Source organism: Ipomoea triloba, chromosome 4 (assembly GCF_003576645.1).
Source record: "Ipomoea triloba cultivar NCNSP0323 chromosome 4, ASM357664v1".
Classification (NCBI taxonomy): Eukaryota; Viridiplantae; Streptophyta; class Magnoliopsida; order Solanales; family Convolvulaceae; genus Ipomoea; species Ipomoea triloba.
Genome location: NC_044919.1, coordinates 32,141,479 through 32,156,988, shown reverse-complemented (window position 1 = coordinate 32,156,988; position 15,510 = coordinate 32,141,479). Strand labels below are relative to the sequence as shown.

The window sequence follows — 15,510 nt, the reverse complement described above, 5'->3', positions numbered from 1 at the left end:
AGACGATCAAGTTTCACTACAAAATACGAGTTTTCCTGTAAATCAAAGAATTAAAACACGTCATTATACAAAAGCATAAAGGTAGTAATATAGGAGTGTGAATGTGTGATTGTGATACTTGTGTGTTTGAATGGTTGTCCTTTCTTGGTTGAATTCCAAGTTCCAAACACAAGGTAAAGATAATGGCAGGGCATCTTATAGAAGAGTTAACCAAATGTACGTGTCCCTGCATGGATTGTCGAGCTGAGGTCCACACAGATCTTTGGATGATCTTCGTGGGGGCTTCTTTTACTTAAACACAGTAACAGATTCACAGGGACCGAAAGCAGAAGATGCACCAAATCTAATGGAACAATACTTTAAGAGTCAAACATATATACCTTTCGAAGAACACAATCTTTCTAATAATAGAAAAATATCTTAGCTTGGTCTCACCTGGCTTTACACTTGGATAGATACTCTCAATCCTTGAGCATATATATTTCTCTCTCCTCCATCTTTATTCTCAATTGATTGGATACATACATAGCACTTTCAAAGCTTCAGCCTGCATCCTCTTAAGCTCAGGTCATCACTGACCAATGCAGTTTCCACAACATGCACTTTAAAACAGTATATGGAACAATGGCTTTATTCAAACAACTAATATCAGAAAGACAATAAATTAAAGGGAGACCCTCCCAGTCTTGACAGAGTACAGTTCTGGTGTCCAAGCTTCATACCAAGAATACAACAATCCTATCCTCATTATTTTCAAACATTATGAATAGGGAGAATTAATGAAGAATGTTTCTGCATCAGATAACAAGGAATGCAGTTGAAACTTGCAACCATGGAAGAATGAGAGTACTGGTGTCTGCATTGGTCATTTAAGTACATAGATTATTTAGAGAATCCCATGTTAATATTTTAATTATTTGGTTGTTGTAAGCCCGAAACCAAAAGGAAATAATGGGTCCGATGAGTTCTTCTGAGCATGCATTGGCAGTTGATCTATACTTTTAAACCATGTCACTGGTAGTTTTCCATGGAATGGATAGTCACCAAAGAGAAGATCAGTGATACCTCTTCCCTCAGTTCCCGGCAACCAAGCAGCAACTAGAGACTCTATCTTATCCAAGAGCGTTGGTTCTATAACCATTGGCCTTCCAGAGATCAGAATCATTACCGTGGGAACTTTGTCAGCAACTAACCGAACAATGTCAGATCCATTCAATGGGATTTTGAGTTCTGGGTCATCACCGGCAGTTTCTGCATATGGAGTCTCTCCAACAGCCACAATGGCATATGAGAAGTCTTGACCACTAAAGGTTTCTTCTGAAGGAGTTGGCTCAAAGATTATTTCTGTTTTGTCTCCCATCACTTCTTTTAGTGCATCCAAAATGGTTGTGCCTACAGAACACAAATAATCTGATAAATATGCTTGAATGAAACCAGTTCATTGCAAAATACCACCCTGCTTGAGTGCAGAATAATCCCCAATTCTGATCAAACATTGATAAGGCACAAAAAGCAGATGCTTTACATATACTTAAGTACTTAATCACAGCAACAACCAAAAAAAAAGAGGCTATAGCTAAATACATATCTATGGAGGATTTGTTAGGAGGGGGTTAACTAATTTATATTATAAAATCTCTGTGACAACATATCACAAGCACAAACTACAGAAGAAAGTTAAGCTCTTAAATTAAATAACTTGTTATTATAGAAATTATCACTCATCATATATATATATATATATATATATAAATGAAGTATGCACCTATGAATAGCTTACCAATTGTGATTCTGCCGCCAGTTCCCAACCAAGTTGATGTCCAGCCTCCACACTGGTAACCAAGATCATCAGCGTGGGTTCCTGCAACAAGGATCTTCTTGGCATTCCTGTCTAAAGGAAGAAATGGTTTCTCACTATCCTTCCCATTCTTTAGTAAAACTAAGGACTTGCGTACAGCTTCACGTGCTAGCTCTCTATGTGCCTAAAACAATTGTCAAGAAAAAGTTATACAATGATTTGAATTTTAGATTTTTTCTGACTACTATACAGTGGTAGGTAAAAGATATAAAGGTCTAAATATGTATAGATCTTCCAACATAAGAATTAGTGGTTAGTTAATCTAATATATTATGAGGACACAAATATAGAACAATCAAGGATTAAGAGATAAGATAAATGACAGAAACTCAAATACAAAGGCTAGAAACTGTTCCTTACTATACTTCCTCAAATTTATGAGTATTTGAAAGCAAAGCTTAAAAATTCAAAATGGCAGAAGTTTAGACTGTAGAAAAGATTGGTTGGTAAAGTCACAGAAAAGTAGCAAGAATACCTTACAACCAACCATATCTAATAAAGATCTATCTGTAAATGGATGGTCAAATACTCCTGTAATGAATTTGACTCTAAGGATCCTTTCAACGGCATCATCAATCCTGGCCATCGGTATCTCCCCAGATTCTGCCAAAGATAGCAAGTCATTCCAAAGTATCTCAAATTTAAAAGGCACCATCACCTGCCAACATTCAACAATGCAAATACATAAGTGCTACTGGGGTAAGAGATGTTCTTTCCTAGGTTGTGAGGATAAGTGTTCAATCTCTACCATATCTATTCCAGCATTTATACCCAACATGACGCATTCACGATAATTTGAGCCAGGGGGGTCGCTTATCCGGTCAATTCCTTCCCAGTCTGTAATCACAAAACCCTGGAGAGGACATTGCATTTAATTTAGCAAATTATTTATACCAAGTGGAAAAGGCACAACTACAACTACAGATCCATATTACAAAGATACAGAGCAATAAAGAAACAAGCAACAATCTACTGGGGTTGTTTCAAATTTCAATTTAAGAGAACTGGCAGCTTACTAAGTTTAAGGCTTTCATTACCCAAATTAAAAAAGAAAGAAGTATTTTCCAATTTTAACATCAGAATCAAATATATATGAAAATTTTAAATACATATTCTGAAAATTAAAGAAAAGAAGCAGGGAAAAGTCCTTTTTTTTTGTATTAATATATTGTATTTATTATTGTTTTTGGTGTGACAAGAATCACCTTGAATCCAAACTTATTCTTCAAAATCTCTGTTAGAAAATGGTAGTTTGTATGCATTTTCTTTCCATTCCAGCTGGAGTAGGAAGCCATAACAGTACAAACTCCTTGTGCCAAGCAATCTAGATATGGTGCCATATGAACATTGATTAAATCATCATAAGATATTGTAGTATTTCCTTCATTTATGCCTTTCAAAGTCCCTCCATCACCTACAAAATGCTTGGCACATGCAGCAACATTGTTTCTGGATAATCAAATAAGTAAACTATAGTAAACATTTCTTAATGGATAAAAACATGTGGCATTAATAAGAAAAAACCAGGAGTGAATACTATGAGTCTATGATACTTAATAGATCCAAAATAAAGCTATATATAACTACCAGCACCTGGGACTCTATAAAAGAACAAGGACCAAGCTAACTAAGATTGTCAGTTTAGGAAGTTTAGATAAGAGGTGTATAAATAGTGTAAAAGATATATTACTTTTACTACCTTCCACCAACATAAGGGTAACCACTTGGATGTCCTTCTGGTGGTTGGCCTTGCAAGCCCGTCACAAGACAGCTCAATTTTCTAACGACTTCAGTGTCTTCACTGAAACTCTCATAGCATCTTCCCCATCTAGGGTCTTTACTGACCTGTTATCATATACATATATATAAAGAAATTTATTAGAGTATTATCTTGCAGTACATATGGGAAAGAGAAATTGAACCTAATACCTCTAAAAAAGTCTAAGCCCAATCTCATTGGACTACAAGGCCGTTGGAATGAATAGAAAATTATGAACTCAACAACTTCATATTGAGAATAACCCATAAGGAAATGGAGCATGGAAATAATCTAATAATGGGGAATTTCAAACTTGCTAATAAAATCAGCATAATTTGTTAATCAAGAAACTTTACAACAGTACCAAGTTGAATCCTTGTGTTATACAGCAAATGTGAATTTTCTAAATCAAAATGAACCCTCAGTTTCCAAGATGAGATAATGAGGAAAATTAGTATGGGGTAGACATTTATCCAACATAAAACTTGCCTCACTTCCAACTAATGCAAATCTGAGTTACATCATATGCAAGGAACCAATGAACTTCTAACGTTAAATCTAACATATGAAATACAACCTAGAAGTTAAATAAAGCATTTCAGTACTTCACAGAAGATCATGCTCAGATGCTCTTAATATTTTCTTCATTTGGCAGCCACAATATATTGATTCAACTTTAGTTTCTAATTTAATTTTTTTTTCTCAATTTGTGTAAGACTGACATATCAAGCACTTTATGCGTCCTCACTATAGTCCATTTTCTATCTCTATTTTTCCACTCTTTTTTTAGGTGAATGAAGTTGGAGATTTCATAAAAACTGTATGTGCACTAGGCAGGATCTAGGAGACACCAACAGTATTACTCCACTAAAAGAAAACAATCACAATCACTCCTCTTAAAGACACCAACAGTAGAAAGTTGTGGATACAGAGCAATTAAATCAATCTTTGCAAACTTACAGCTACACAAGGAGCAAAATCATATTGGGCTCCACTGGCCCTAACTTCAAGAGCAGTCACAACCCCTATTCTCTTCACTAGATCTGCATCTCTGCAGTACACATTTCCTATCATCAGTCACTCAAAATTTAAGCATAAACTTTACTTCAATTCAGATGAATCACTAAACCTTTCATAATAAATACACGGATAAATGTTGTAAGTGCTCATCAATCTATATTCAAACAGAAGTTAATCAAACCTAGTAGCTCCGAGCCCAATAAAGTGGGGAAAAACAGTGGCACCATAGACATTGTTGTTCCCATGAATCGCATCAATTCCGTAGATGATCGGAATACCGAGCCGGGTCTCCAGCGCCGCCTTCTGGAATCCATCAATCATATCCGCCCATTCCTCGGATGCAGCATTATCAGACGGTTTACTCCCGCCTCCACTCAAAATACTTCCTGCAATTTGTTAACCATTTATTCATACATCATTCATCGAGAGAAAATGCTTACACCTACGATTACTGCGTGTAGCTGTGTGGAACGCAGACATTTCAGTTACACTACGATTCCTTACTTACAACGTGCACCAATCACAAGCTAGAAAAAGGAAGTTACCAAGGAAATAATCAGTTATGGCGGAGGGAGTGGCGACGGCGCGATCGATCTGAATCATTTGGCCGATTTTCTCCTTCAGATTCATGCGCGACAACAGGTCCTTGACTCTGTCCTCCACCGGAGCATTTGGATCCCTGTAAACGCAGCCGGCAGATTCGATCTTCTCTGCCATTCTCCGCCGTCCAACCCTAACTGCCGGAGTTACAGTGAGCTTAGACTTTATGCCGTGAAATATTCGGAACGGAGTTCTGATTCCGATTTCTGGCAGTTTTACCTGCAAAATGACAGTAGACTTTGCAGTGTGCTCATCGCTCTAGTGATAAAGCGGGAAGACAATGATTGATTCGAATCGGTGCAAGATCGTAAAACAAATAAAAAGTGAGTTAATTCTGGTTATAGCATAATAATCATATAATTTTAAGTTTAATTTCTTGTAAGGGATGTTTATTAATTATTTATGTTTGAGTTAATTCATTATGAGTAATTTAAATTGATTTATCTTGACTTTTGCTAGTTAGAGTTATAAAATTATTCTTCATGGAAATATACATTTGAATCAAGACTATAAACTTTTTCCAAATTTAAATTGGAGGGAGTCCCCCTTAGAGTAGACATGCAATTCGTGTATACGGGTTCGTTAACAGGTCGACACGAACACGATAAGGTTAAACACGAACACGACACGTTAAGGTTAACGGGTTCAAAATTATAACAAAAACACGAACATGATTTGTTAACGGGTTAAACGGGTTGACACGATAGACACGTTTTGTTAACGGGTTTCAGATCGTGTCGACACGATATGACACGAAACCTGTTTAAACCCGCTAAATCTATTGATATATTAAAAAATGAAATTTAAAGTTAAATTATATAAAAAAGAAATAAAACACACCATCCAATCCATCAAAGAAACTAAAAAAATATTCAATTTATAACATTCATAAAGTTAAAAAATAACATCCAAAAATCATAATTAAAGAAGTCTATACTAGTTTTTAGAATAAAATTGAACACAATAAACAATCAAATTTGATATTGTTGAACATCAATAATTGGTGTATAATCTTGACCTAATGTAGTAAATTCATTCTTAATCATGTTCATGATATATTTTGTAAAGGCAATGGTTCTTACCTAAATGACAATGGTTCTTAGCGGGTTCTAAACAGGTGTGTGTAAACAAGTTCGTGTAAACAGGTTAACACGATAATATTAACGGGTTAAACGGGTTCTTAATAGGTTTAACGGGTTGACCTGTTAAGACACGAAAACATAACGGGTTCTTAACGAGTCAACCCGTTAACGACCCGGGACATGTTAAGGCTAAACACTAACCCGTTATTGTCGTGTTCGGTTTCGTGTTGTGTTAACGGGTCGTGTCGATAATTGCCAGGTCTACCCTAGAGGCCCTATGTGTAACATCAATGAAATATGTAAAAGTTCGAAGTTGAAGCGGAGTGACGGACATCTTGACTAAATAAATCCGTGTTTCCGGCAATACATGGGTGGGGTGGGAGGGGCTTCCTTCTAGCGTTAAGGATGCATTGTCGTTTGACATAAGTGCTCTACCGTGTGTGAAAACTATCTCAAAAGGGTATCTGATGTAAGAGTGTAAGACATCGGGCCCTCTCTTTAATTTTAACAAAATAAATAAATAAAAACTTTCAAAAGAAAGGAATAAAATTTTGGGACGGTCGGTTTGTCACAATTCACATGTGGGTAATGGGTGGTAGGTGAGCGTGAATTAATCCAATAATAGAAGTAGTGGATATATAATTGGGGTCCGATATAAATATCATTTTCACTGTCCAATAATATTGTAATGTATTAAAATACGTACCCGCCAATTTGTCATGCACGCTTGTCGGTTCAATTATTCATCGTATTTTATTCTACTTTTGCTCAAGATATCATGTACACAAATTTGTCATGCATGCTTGGAAACTTCAATCGTTGCAATGCTTAAATTATGGATTAATTAGGGTCTACATACACTGTAAAATAAATTATTGAATATTTACTTTTAGTATAATATAAATTTATTTTTATTGTATTACTCCGTATATGTTAATTTTAACTTGCAATACACTACAAATAAAGTTGTACTAAAATATAATGATCTTACTAGAAGTCAATTTATAGTACATTACAAATAAACATGTATTTCGTTTGCCCCATTTTATGTGTCTACAACACGATTTTATTGAAGTTATTTTTAATTCAATTTTATAATATTAAATTTAGTATTAGTATATAAAATTATATATTTAGAAACTATATGCATTATTAAAATTACTATTAAATACAACAAATTAAATATGAAAATAAGTTAAATTTTTTAAAAGAAAATAAGCAAAAAAAGGTAACGTTGGATAGAGGAAGTCTGTGAATTCAATATGAAAGCTAAAGTGGCTTGATTTATCTCTTAGTGGGGTTGGAGCAGGGCCATTTTTGTATTTGCGTGGTCCTGTGCTGGTAAATAAGTGAGGCCCTTTCAAAATATAAATAAACTGCGAACTGAAAAAAAATTGCAAAGAGATAAATGCAAAAAACCTAATTTTAGGCCAATATAATCACAAATACATATACTAACTATTAAGTCAGAGTTGGACTAGGGACCCCCAAGATTTTGGAGTCCTGTTGCACATCTTGCACGTCCTAAAATCCGACCCTAAGTTGGAGGGGAATTTATAGGATATAAGATATGGTCCAATGAATTAAAAAAATTGGATTATAATAATAAAAAAAATCCTATATATTTGTTGTCATGGGATCAAAACAAATTGGTGTTGTAAATTATGTTATATGGACACCGGTACACAAGGTGTAACCGGGTCTATGTTCACAAGTTTAAAACTTTATGTTCATAATTTTAGAATCCTATATTCACAATTTTAGATCTCAAGTACACTACTCAATATTCACAATTTTTGAATTCTATATTCACAATTTTTGAACTCTATATTCACAATTTTGTTATATAGATTCAAAAATTGTGTTATAATGTTAAATATAGTATTATGAAATTATTAATATAGAATTTTGTAATTGTGAATATAATAGTTTTAAAATTATGAACATGAACCCAACTCCTAGCATAACAACCGATTTGGTGCTGGGCCAACTTTTTATGGCCAAGTATTTAACTTTCCGGGCCTAAAACCGTACACAAATTAAACAAATTCATCGAACGGAACATGGGTAATAAACTGTAACAGTGGATAAGAGTTAATACTATTTTTTTTTTCTTTGTAGCGTTATAACTATATATACTAGGAAGTAGGAAGATCATATACAATGACTTTAATCTAGAGAATAATGTTAACTAGATTTTAATTTGTGAACTTTTAATATGACAATCATGGTCCACTCATTCGATAGTCATTGCTATTATTATTGCTATTATTATTATTATTATTATTATTATTATTATTATTATTATTATGCATGTCAAATGGAGGGGTGTTATTAGAGTGTGATGTTTGTTCATATAGCTTAGCTCACTGGTTTATTAGTAGACACTATTTAAGGGAAGTGACCAATGTTCAGAATTAGACGCACTCTTGGTATTTGACCCTATTTGTTGAGTCAATGTGTTACCCTAATTTTTATCTTTCTAAATATTTTTTTGGATCGGGGTGTGGGAGGCTTTTGGAGTTGGGGATTCAATGTTTTGGAAAAGAAAATTGGTGTTTACAGATTGGACACCAAATTGATGCATTGATTAAGCAGTAGTGGCAGGTAGCTAGCTTTTGTGGATCACTGATTTACGTTGCAAAAATCATTGTCGAATTGAAGAGTGGACAGACAGTATGTTGGGTACCCATAAATGATAAATGAGAGTGAGTCTGAGCTGAGAGCGAGCCATGCAAGTAATTATAATTACCATGTCCCATCCGAGCTAGCTAGCTCAATTTTCATCAATAATTATTTTCTTCTCATCTGCCTCCCTTCATATTTATTATATTATATTGAAGCTGAGATCATATCGATTGGACTTATATGGATCCTGCAGATAGCAGAGGAGGAGGAGGAGGAGTAGCGTCACCCAAGTTGAGGCGGAGTTGTAGCAGTTTCAGAAGATGGGAACTATCTCCTATAAGATATCTCAAACTTGTCGGCGGGAAAGTGGTGCTAGCTGCTTTGCGGATGATGTATCCGGCGGCGGCCAAAAGTGGCGGCCGCAACCGGAAAGTTACTTCTTCTTCTTCGTCGGAGAACGCAACGCCGGCGGCTGCTGCTCGTCTTGCTGTTGATGATTCCCACAGAGCGGAAGCCGTTAAAGATTGCATCCACTTCATGAACAACATCTCCACCGTCCCCAGATCCAATTCTCTCTCCTGCAAACCTTAATTAATTATTGCTATAGCTATGGTAGGTGTATGAATTATATTGTACGGTGTGCGTTCAATAAACTGGCCTGGTGGTATGAAACCATAATATATGTAATGATGAAACAATAACAGGATAAGTATATATGTAGTTTGTGCTTTTATGGTTTCCTATATTCCATGTTTTCCACAAGTACTAGCTAGGATTTTCTGGGCATGTTTTGTTTTCTTGGATAGATATTGTTCTTCCAACCATATATACACTGATACACATACAGAATATTGATATTTTCTACACAGTCTTTTAATTTGTTGTTTTGGGGAATTTCATGGATGAAATGTTCAGATGATTGAAACATCTTATTCATTTATTCTTTAATTTACGGAAAAACTTGTTATGGTTGTAGCTATCCCCAGAGCTGATGGGCTCAAATAAAAAATGTTAATATACAATTCTTATGGAGTTTATAAACTTAAAATTTTGTAATTACTAAACCAAATGTCAAACCAAGTTGAATGTGATTGTTCTGTTTTTACTTTATTATTTGATTGATATAGGAAAATCTCATGTCTTTATTCAAATGTGTACATTGAGTGAAACACTTTGGCCAGCAAATAATCACAAATTAAGAGGTAAAATAACCTAAGTTAATTCTAACTAGCTTACTCAAACCGAGAAGACCAATAGTCAACTCTTACAATGAGTTAAACTTGAAATCTTATATTACCTAGTCCACAGTCCGAGCAATGCAAATCAGCTGAGTTGCACCGCCATATTCCATTATTCTGTATGTAGTGCAAATATAGCATATGTATTTCGTTTTCTGTGTACCTCACCAGTCAACGCTATGGCCGGAGTCTCTGTCATGAACATTTAATGTAGAGAACTGCATGTACAATATTGAACGGTCGTGATATTAAAATAAAAGTGTTTTATTGAGTAAAAATGATGAAACTTAATACGAACCATGCGATCCAGGCACCCAGCCAATTCGGTCCCCGCTCGACGAAGTTTGATCTTTATCCGAACATGTGGTTGAGGATGTGTTGTTCATGATGATATGTGTATGCATTTATGATTGGAATGGAGCCCATTTACTATGATTTGAGGTTGTTTGGCTACTTGTATCTTGTAATGGAATGAACCAATGGAAAGAACCACAACATTTTGCTTTCTTTTTTTGATTAAAAACAGCATGTCAACAATAATGATTGGTAGTATTGCATGGACCATACATGTTTGTACCATCACCCCTAATCTCAAATATTGTTTCAACTTATTTTTATACAAAACTCTTAGTAAATGATTACTAATTTTTTTTGAATTTGTCTAATTATGCTATGGGAGCATTATATTCATGCCACAATTAACTTGTTACAGACCATGAGTGTTTAATAAATAAAGTTTAGCTGATTGTGTTAGTAAGTATTAGCTAATTGTAGACAAATGTTTTGTAAATTACCTGTTAAATTAGTTGATAGTTGATTATATGCAAAATGATTTTTTCAAAAAGTTGAGAATTTTAGCTTTATGAAGCAATAAGTTGTTACAATCAAAAAGCTAATTAATCAAAAGCTTATTGGTTGTTTAACCAATTCAAATAATTGGTCAAACAAATCGAAATTAAATAATAAGCTAACTATGTTACCAAATTGAACATATTTCTTAATTATATTGAATTTTGGTAGGTATATGTCAACATTTTATAAAATCATAGGTAGCTTGTATACCCAGGCACCCAGCAATTAGGCCATTATTATTAATCTCATTTTATGAGGCTGGCCAATTGCAACCAATGGGCATTAATTGTATTGAACAGAAATGAATAATGACATTTTCTTCAAACAGTGAAATGTTAAAGAAAGTTCAATAATGATATATTGAAAAAATATATATAATATTTTATTTTAAATATTTTTTGCACATAGAAATTTCACCATCTCAAATAGAAAATAACAGTGCTCTATAAAAATATTCATGTAGAAGAAATGAACAATATAATTGACTGCAGACTTTTCTGTAAATCAAATCAAAGATGATATGAATTGCATGTATGGACGATTAAACAAATTAAAGTCTATATATATGGAATAAACACAAGACTAATTAATCATTAATCTTTCTTTGCAAAGAGACCACCGAAGCCGCCGAAGCCGCCGCCATTGGTATTACTCTTGGGCGGAGGAGCAGCCACCGGCGACTTCCGGCGGCCCACCGCGACGGTGGTGGCGCTGCTTTTCCCCTCGACCTTTTTCAAGATTGGGTCAGTCTCAAGCAGCTGGTCTTCCTTCTGTAGTCCTCCAAGGATCCAGTCCAGCAGCCCCTTCTCCTCGCTGCTTCCGCCGGAGCTTTTGGCGGCGGTAGCCGCCGTGTACACTCTCCTTTGTTTGGCGGCCGCCGGAGAAAAGAACAAGTTCAAAGATGCCATATATGATATATGTATCTCAGCTAGCTAGCTCTGCTTTCTTTAGTGTCACCAATTATGTGGAAATTGGGATAATATATCCCATTGGTTGGTGGTGAGAGAATCGCAGCCGTTGGATGGAAAATAGGTTTGTGAGGAGGATAAATGCATGGGACGTGTTTGTACCACCACTCTTCACAATTGTGTTATCCTCATTTGCCAAAATCTCTCCTAGTTTCTAAATAGTCAATCGCCATGTCCTATATATGATCATATTGTATCATTTTACTTAATTTCTTTTATTTTTGAAAAAAAATCCACAATTATATACTATTAGAATGTTCATTTTAAGTAAAGTTCGTCTTAATTTTTAGTATTTTTAATATTGAGTATTATAGCTCACCAAAAAAATATTGAGTATTATAATTTATGTTGTTTCCAAATATATAAGTTTTATATCCACTAGCCCAACACTAACTATATAATCCTCCCTTCCTATGGTGGAAAATTTGTTTTAAATCATTTTTCAAAAACTTTTTGATCGATGGTCGGAACATTAAGGTTTATGTTGGCCAAATTATGCAACCGAACTCTTTGATCATCAAAAAAGTAGTTAAAATTTTTAATCACTACTTTGACCAATGGTTGGAATTACCGAGAAACAATTTTGATTTTAAAGTCATTGAAATTTAAATTTTCTTAAAATCTTTGATTTTTGAAATTTTTAGATGGTAAAAAGTTGAAGGGTTCCCTACCGTGAATAACTAACTAGTCATGAATATTTATAAGGTGGGAAAGAAGTTAACGGTGGGTGATGTAGCCTAAAGTGCACGAGTATAATGTCATTCTCTCGATCTCTAGGGATTTGGAGTTACGTAATATGCAATGACAAACAACGTAACCAAGCACTAGCACTTTAATTTGTATAAGAAGAGAAACAATCAACAAGAAGCTAAGTCGTGATCATCATTATGATAACTAACAAAATAAGACTAACACATGCACAAAATATGATTAAAAACAAAATAAGGAAAATAAAACTCAAGCTATGGAGCATTATCTTCTAGATGCATAACACAATCTAATAATAATTAGGAAATATCAACTCACCAAGGAACAGAGGGAATGCACGTAAGAATTATAATCTAAAAGCCCCTCATGATCAATTAAACAAGAATTAAGATTAGGAATTATCTCGCTCTTGTGATTTATCAATTCCAAACCAGTAAAATACTCAAAACATAAAGCCTCAACTTTTTATATTTAATTTCATAAGACGAAATTGGGTTTATACAATGAGTGACTCAAAATCTTAACCCAACTATCGTTGTACCCAAAATTCCTCCCAAAGCTAGTATGCTAATGATTTCCTTTATACCATGCCTGATATATCAATATAATGCAAGGGATTCTAATAAATGTTTTGATTGGATTTCTTTTTTTCCTATGTTAGAAATTAAGGTGCAAGCCCATGGTTTCCTTTATACCATGCCTGATATATCAATGCTGTTTTGCTTCTAGAAGACAATTAGGAAGATTTTTGGTACTAGGTATTTCTTCCGGTACATGAAATTCCACACCTGCTTTGTCTTTAAGATTCTCTATAAAATTGGAAGAATTTGACATTTTTTCCGTAGTTGTATGACTTAATTATATCTATTTTCTAGTTGTGAAATCATGATTTTCTAGTTGATGTGTAATACAATTTTTCCAATATTAACAATTCTAAAGCGACATTTTGATAAATAACTCGCAACTTTAAATTTACTTAACAATAGTATTGATTGCACTTTGCAAACTACATGGTACATCCAACATTATGTAAAGATTCACTCTGTGGTGTTGTTTAGTGCACTTTAAAATTTATGTGGAAGCGCACTTAACAACACTACAGAGTATGTAATGTTGCTAAGTATACATTAAAGTTTAAAAAATAATATTACAAAAATACCATCATATTTTTTTTTCTTTTCATTTACTTTAGAGTCATTAATAAATCTATCAAGATGAATGGTTACGAATAGTCTCATACTCTCATATAAATTTTGTGATTTTAATTTTAGTGCCTCAACTAGTACGTTTTATTACATTTTAGTTGTGTAACGTTGTTAATCGTGGTATAAATTAAAAGATTTTGGTTAGAGAACCGAAAGGCAAAAGCTGGCAACACAGCCCTCTAATATCCCATTTCCCCCCTCAGTGTAACATTTTGTTGCTTAGAAAAATTAAATTAAATTATAGTATAGTAATTCAACTATATGTATAATGGTGCCGTTTGTTAGATAAGTAGAAAATATTGGATATAATGAATTTTGAAAAGTTAAACTACATTCAAGATGCGTTGCTACTAATAAATTTTCACTAAATAGATTTACATCGATCACTCGGAACAATAATACAAATTGCATTTTGATCAATTTAATAGATCTGTGAATACCCTTACAAACTATACAGATCCATGCCTCATCGACGAATAATGCAAATCAATTTTTAACAAATTTAACTGATCTGAGAACACCATGCATCCTACTATAACTTTTAATTTTGCTTAAAATTCTTTCAATAATAATAATGATAATAATTAACAATAAAAAAATTATTATTATTATTATTATATTAAATAATGTTAAAGTTGTATGGCATAGTTTTGGTTTAATTTTGAGCAAAAATGGTGTACACGGTTGGTATAATATCAACCAAGAGACAAAACCCCTCTCTCTATATTTCCCAACAACTCTTTGCCTAAAACCTTTCTTTTTCGTCAAACTCTATTTAATTATGACACTACGCTAGTCTTCTCCCCTATCTCATTCCTTTCTTCCATCTCGCAAGCAACTATTTTCTTCTCTACCTCTCATCTTCACAACGGAAACTTTACTGCTCTTTATATATATATATTGGAAATAGAGATATATTATATTTTGGAAAGGGAAATGCTCATCCAGCAATTTGATAGTAATAAATTTCCACTAAATAGAACTATACATCAATATCCCATCTATTATTGACTGATAATGAGGATTAATTTTTGACAAATTAAATTTAATAAATTTGTGAACAACCCTACACATCGAGTGGATTCACGCCTCATCTATTGTTGGCCGATAATGCAAAACAAATTTAACCGATCTGTGACATCCCTACATACTAAATAGATTCACGTCATCTCATCTATTATTGACAAATAATGCAAATTAAATTTTGATAAATTTGATGAACTTCATACACCATACTATAATATTCAACTTTGCTTTAAGTAATCCTTTGATTCCTTTCAATAATAAAATTATTATTATTATATTAATGTTAAATAACCTTTGGTATAAGACTATGGAGACAACCATGATCGGCCAAGTTGATCTTATTGTTAATTTGAGTTTAAACAGATCAATTATGTGCAACTTGACATAGTTTACCTTCTTATAGTCTTTGCCGGAAATAATCATATCACAAAGCAGGTTGGGTTTTAGTCAAAATTTAAAAAAGGCGTATGGTATGGTTTTTTAGTTTTTGAGTAAAAATGGTGTACACGGTTGGTATAGTATCAACCAAGAGACTAAACCCCTCTCTCTATATTTCTCATAATTTC

The 15,510-nt window shown here is 33.7% G+C and overlaps 2 protein-coding genes across 3 annotated transcripts; both read right to left on the bottom strand.

The window, feature by feature from the left end:
• Nucleotides 1-615: 615 nt before the first annotated feature.
• LOC116016832 (beta-glucosidase BoGH3B-like) lies at nt 616-5,537 on the bottom strand. Of its 2 annotated transcripts, none has more exons than XM_031257261.1 (9): nt 5,183-5,537; nt 4,819-5,023; nt 4,578-4,668; nt 3,558-3,703; nt 3,064-3,307; nt 2,607-2,711; nt 2,334-2,516; nt 1,766-1,982; nt 616-1,392 (listed from the first exon to the last, which is right to left on the bottom strand). In XM_031257261.1, the coding sequence occupies exons 1-9, from the start codon at nt 5,352-5,354 to the stop codon at nt 914-916; spliced, it is 1,842 nt and encodes a 613-aa protein (XP_031113121.1). In that variant the 5' UTR covers nt 5,355-5,537; the 3' UTR covers nt 616-913. The 2 variants fall into 2 exon arrangements, with proteins under 2 accessions (XP_031113121.1, XP_031113122.1); XM_031257262.1 differs by having other exon boundaries at nt 1,781-1,982; nt 5,183-5,534.
• Nucleotides 5,538-11,448: 5,911 nt separating this feature from the next.
• LOC116017283 lies at nt 11,449-12,092 on the bottom strand. Its single transcript, XM_031257834.1, has one exon. The coding sequence runs from the start codon at nt 11,943-11,945 to the stop codon at nt 11,631-11,633; it is 315 nt and encodes a 104-aa protein (XP_031113694.1). The 5' UTR covers nt 11,946-12,092; the 3' UTR covers nt 11,449-11,630.
• Nucleotides 12,093-15,510: the final 3,418 nt, after the last annotated feature.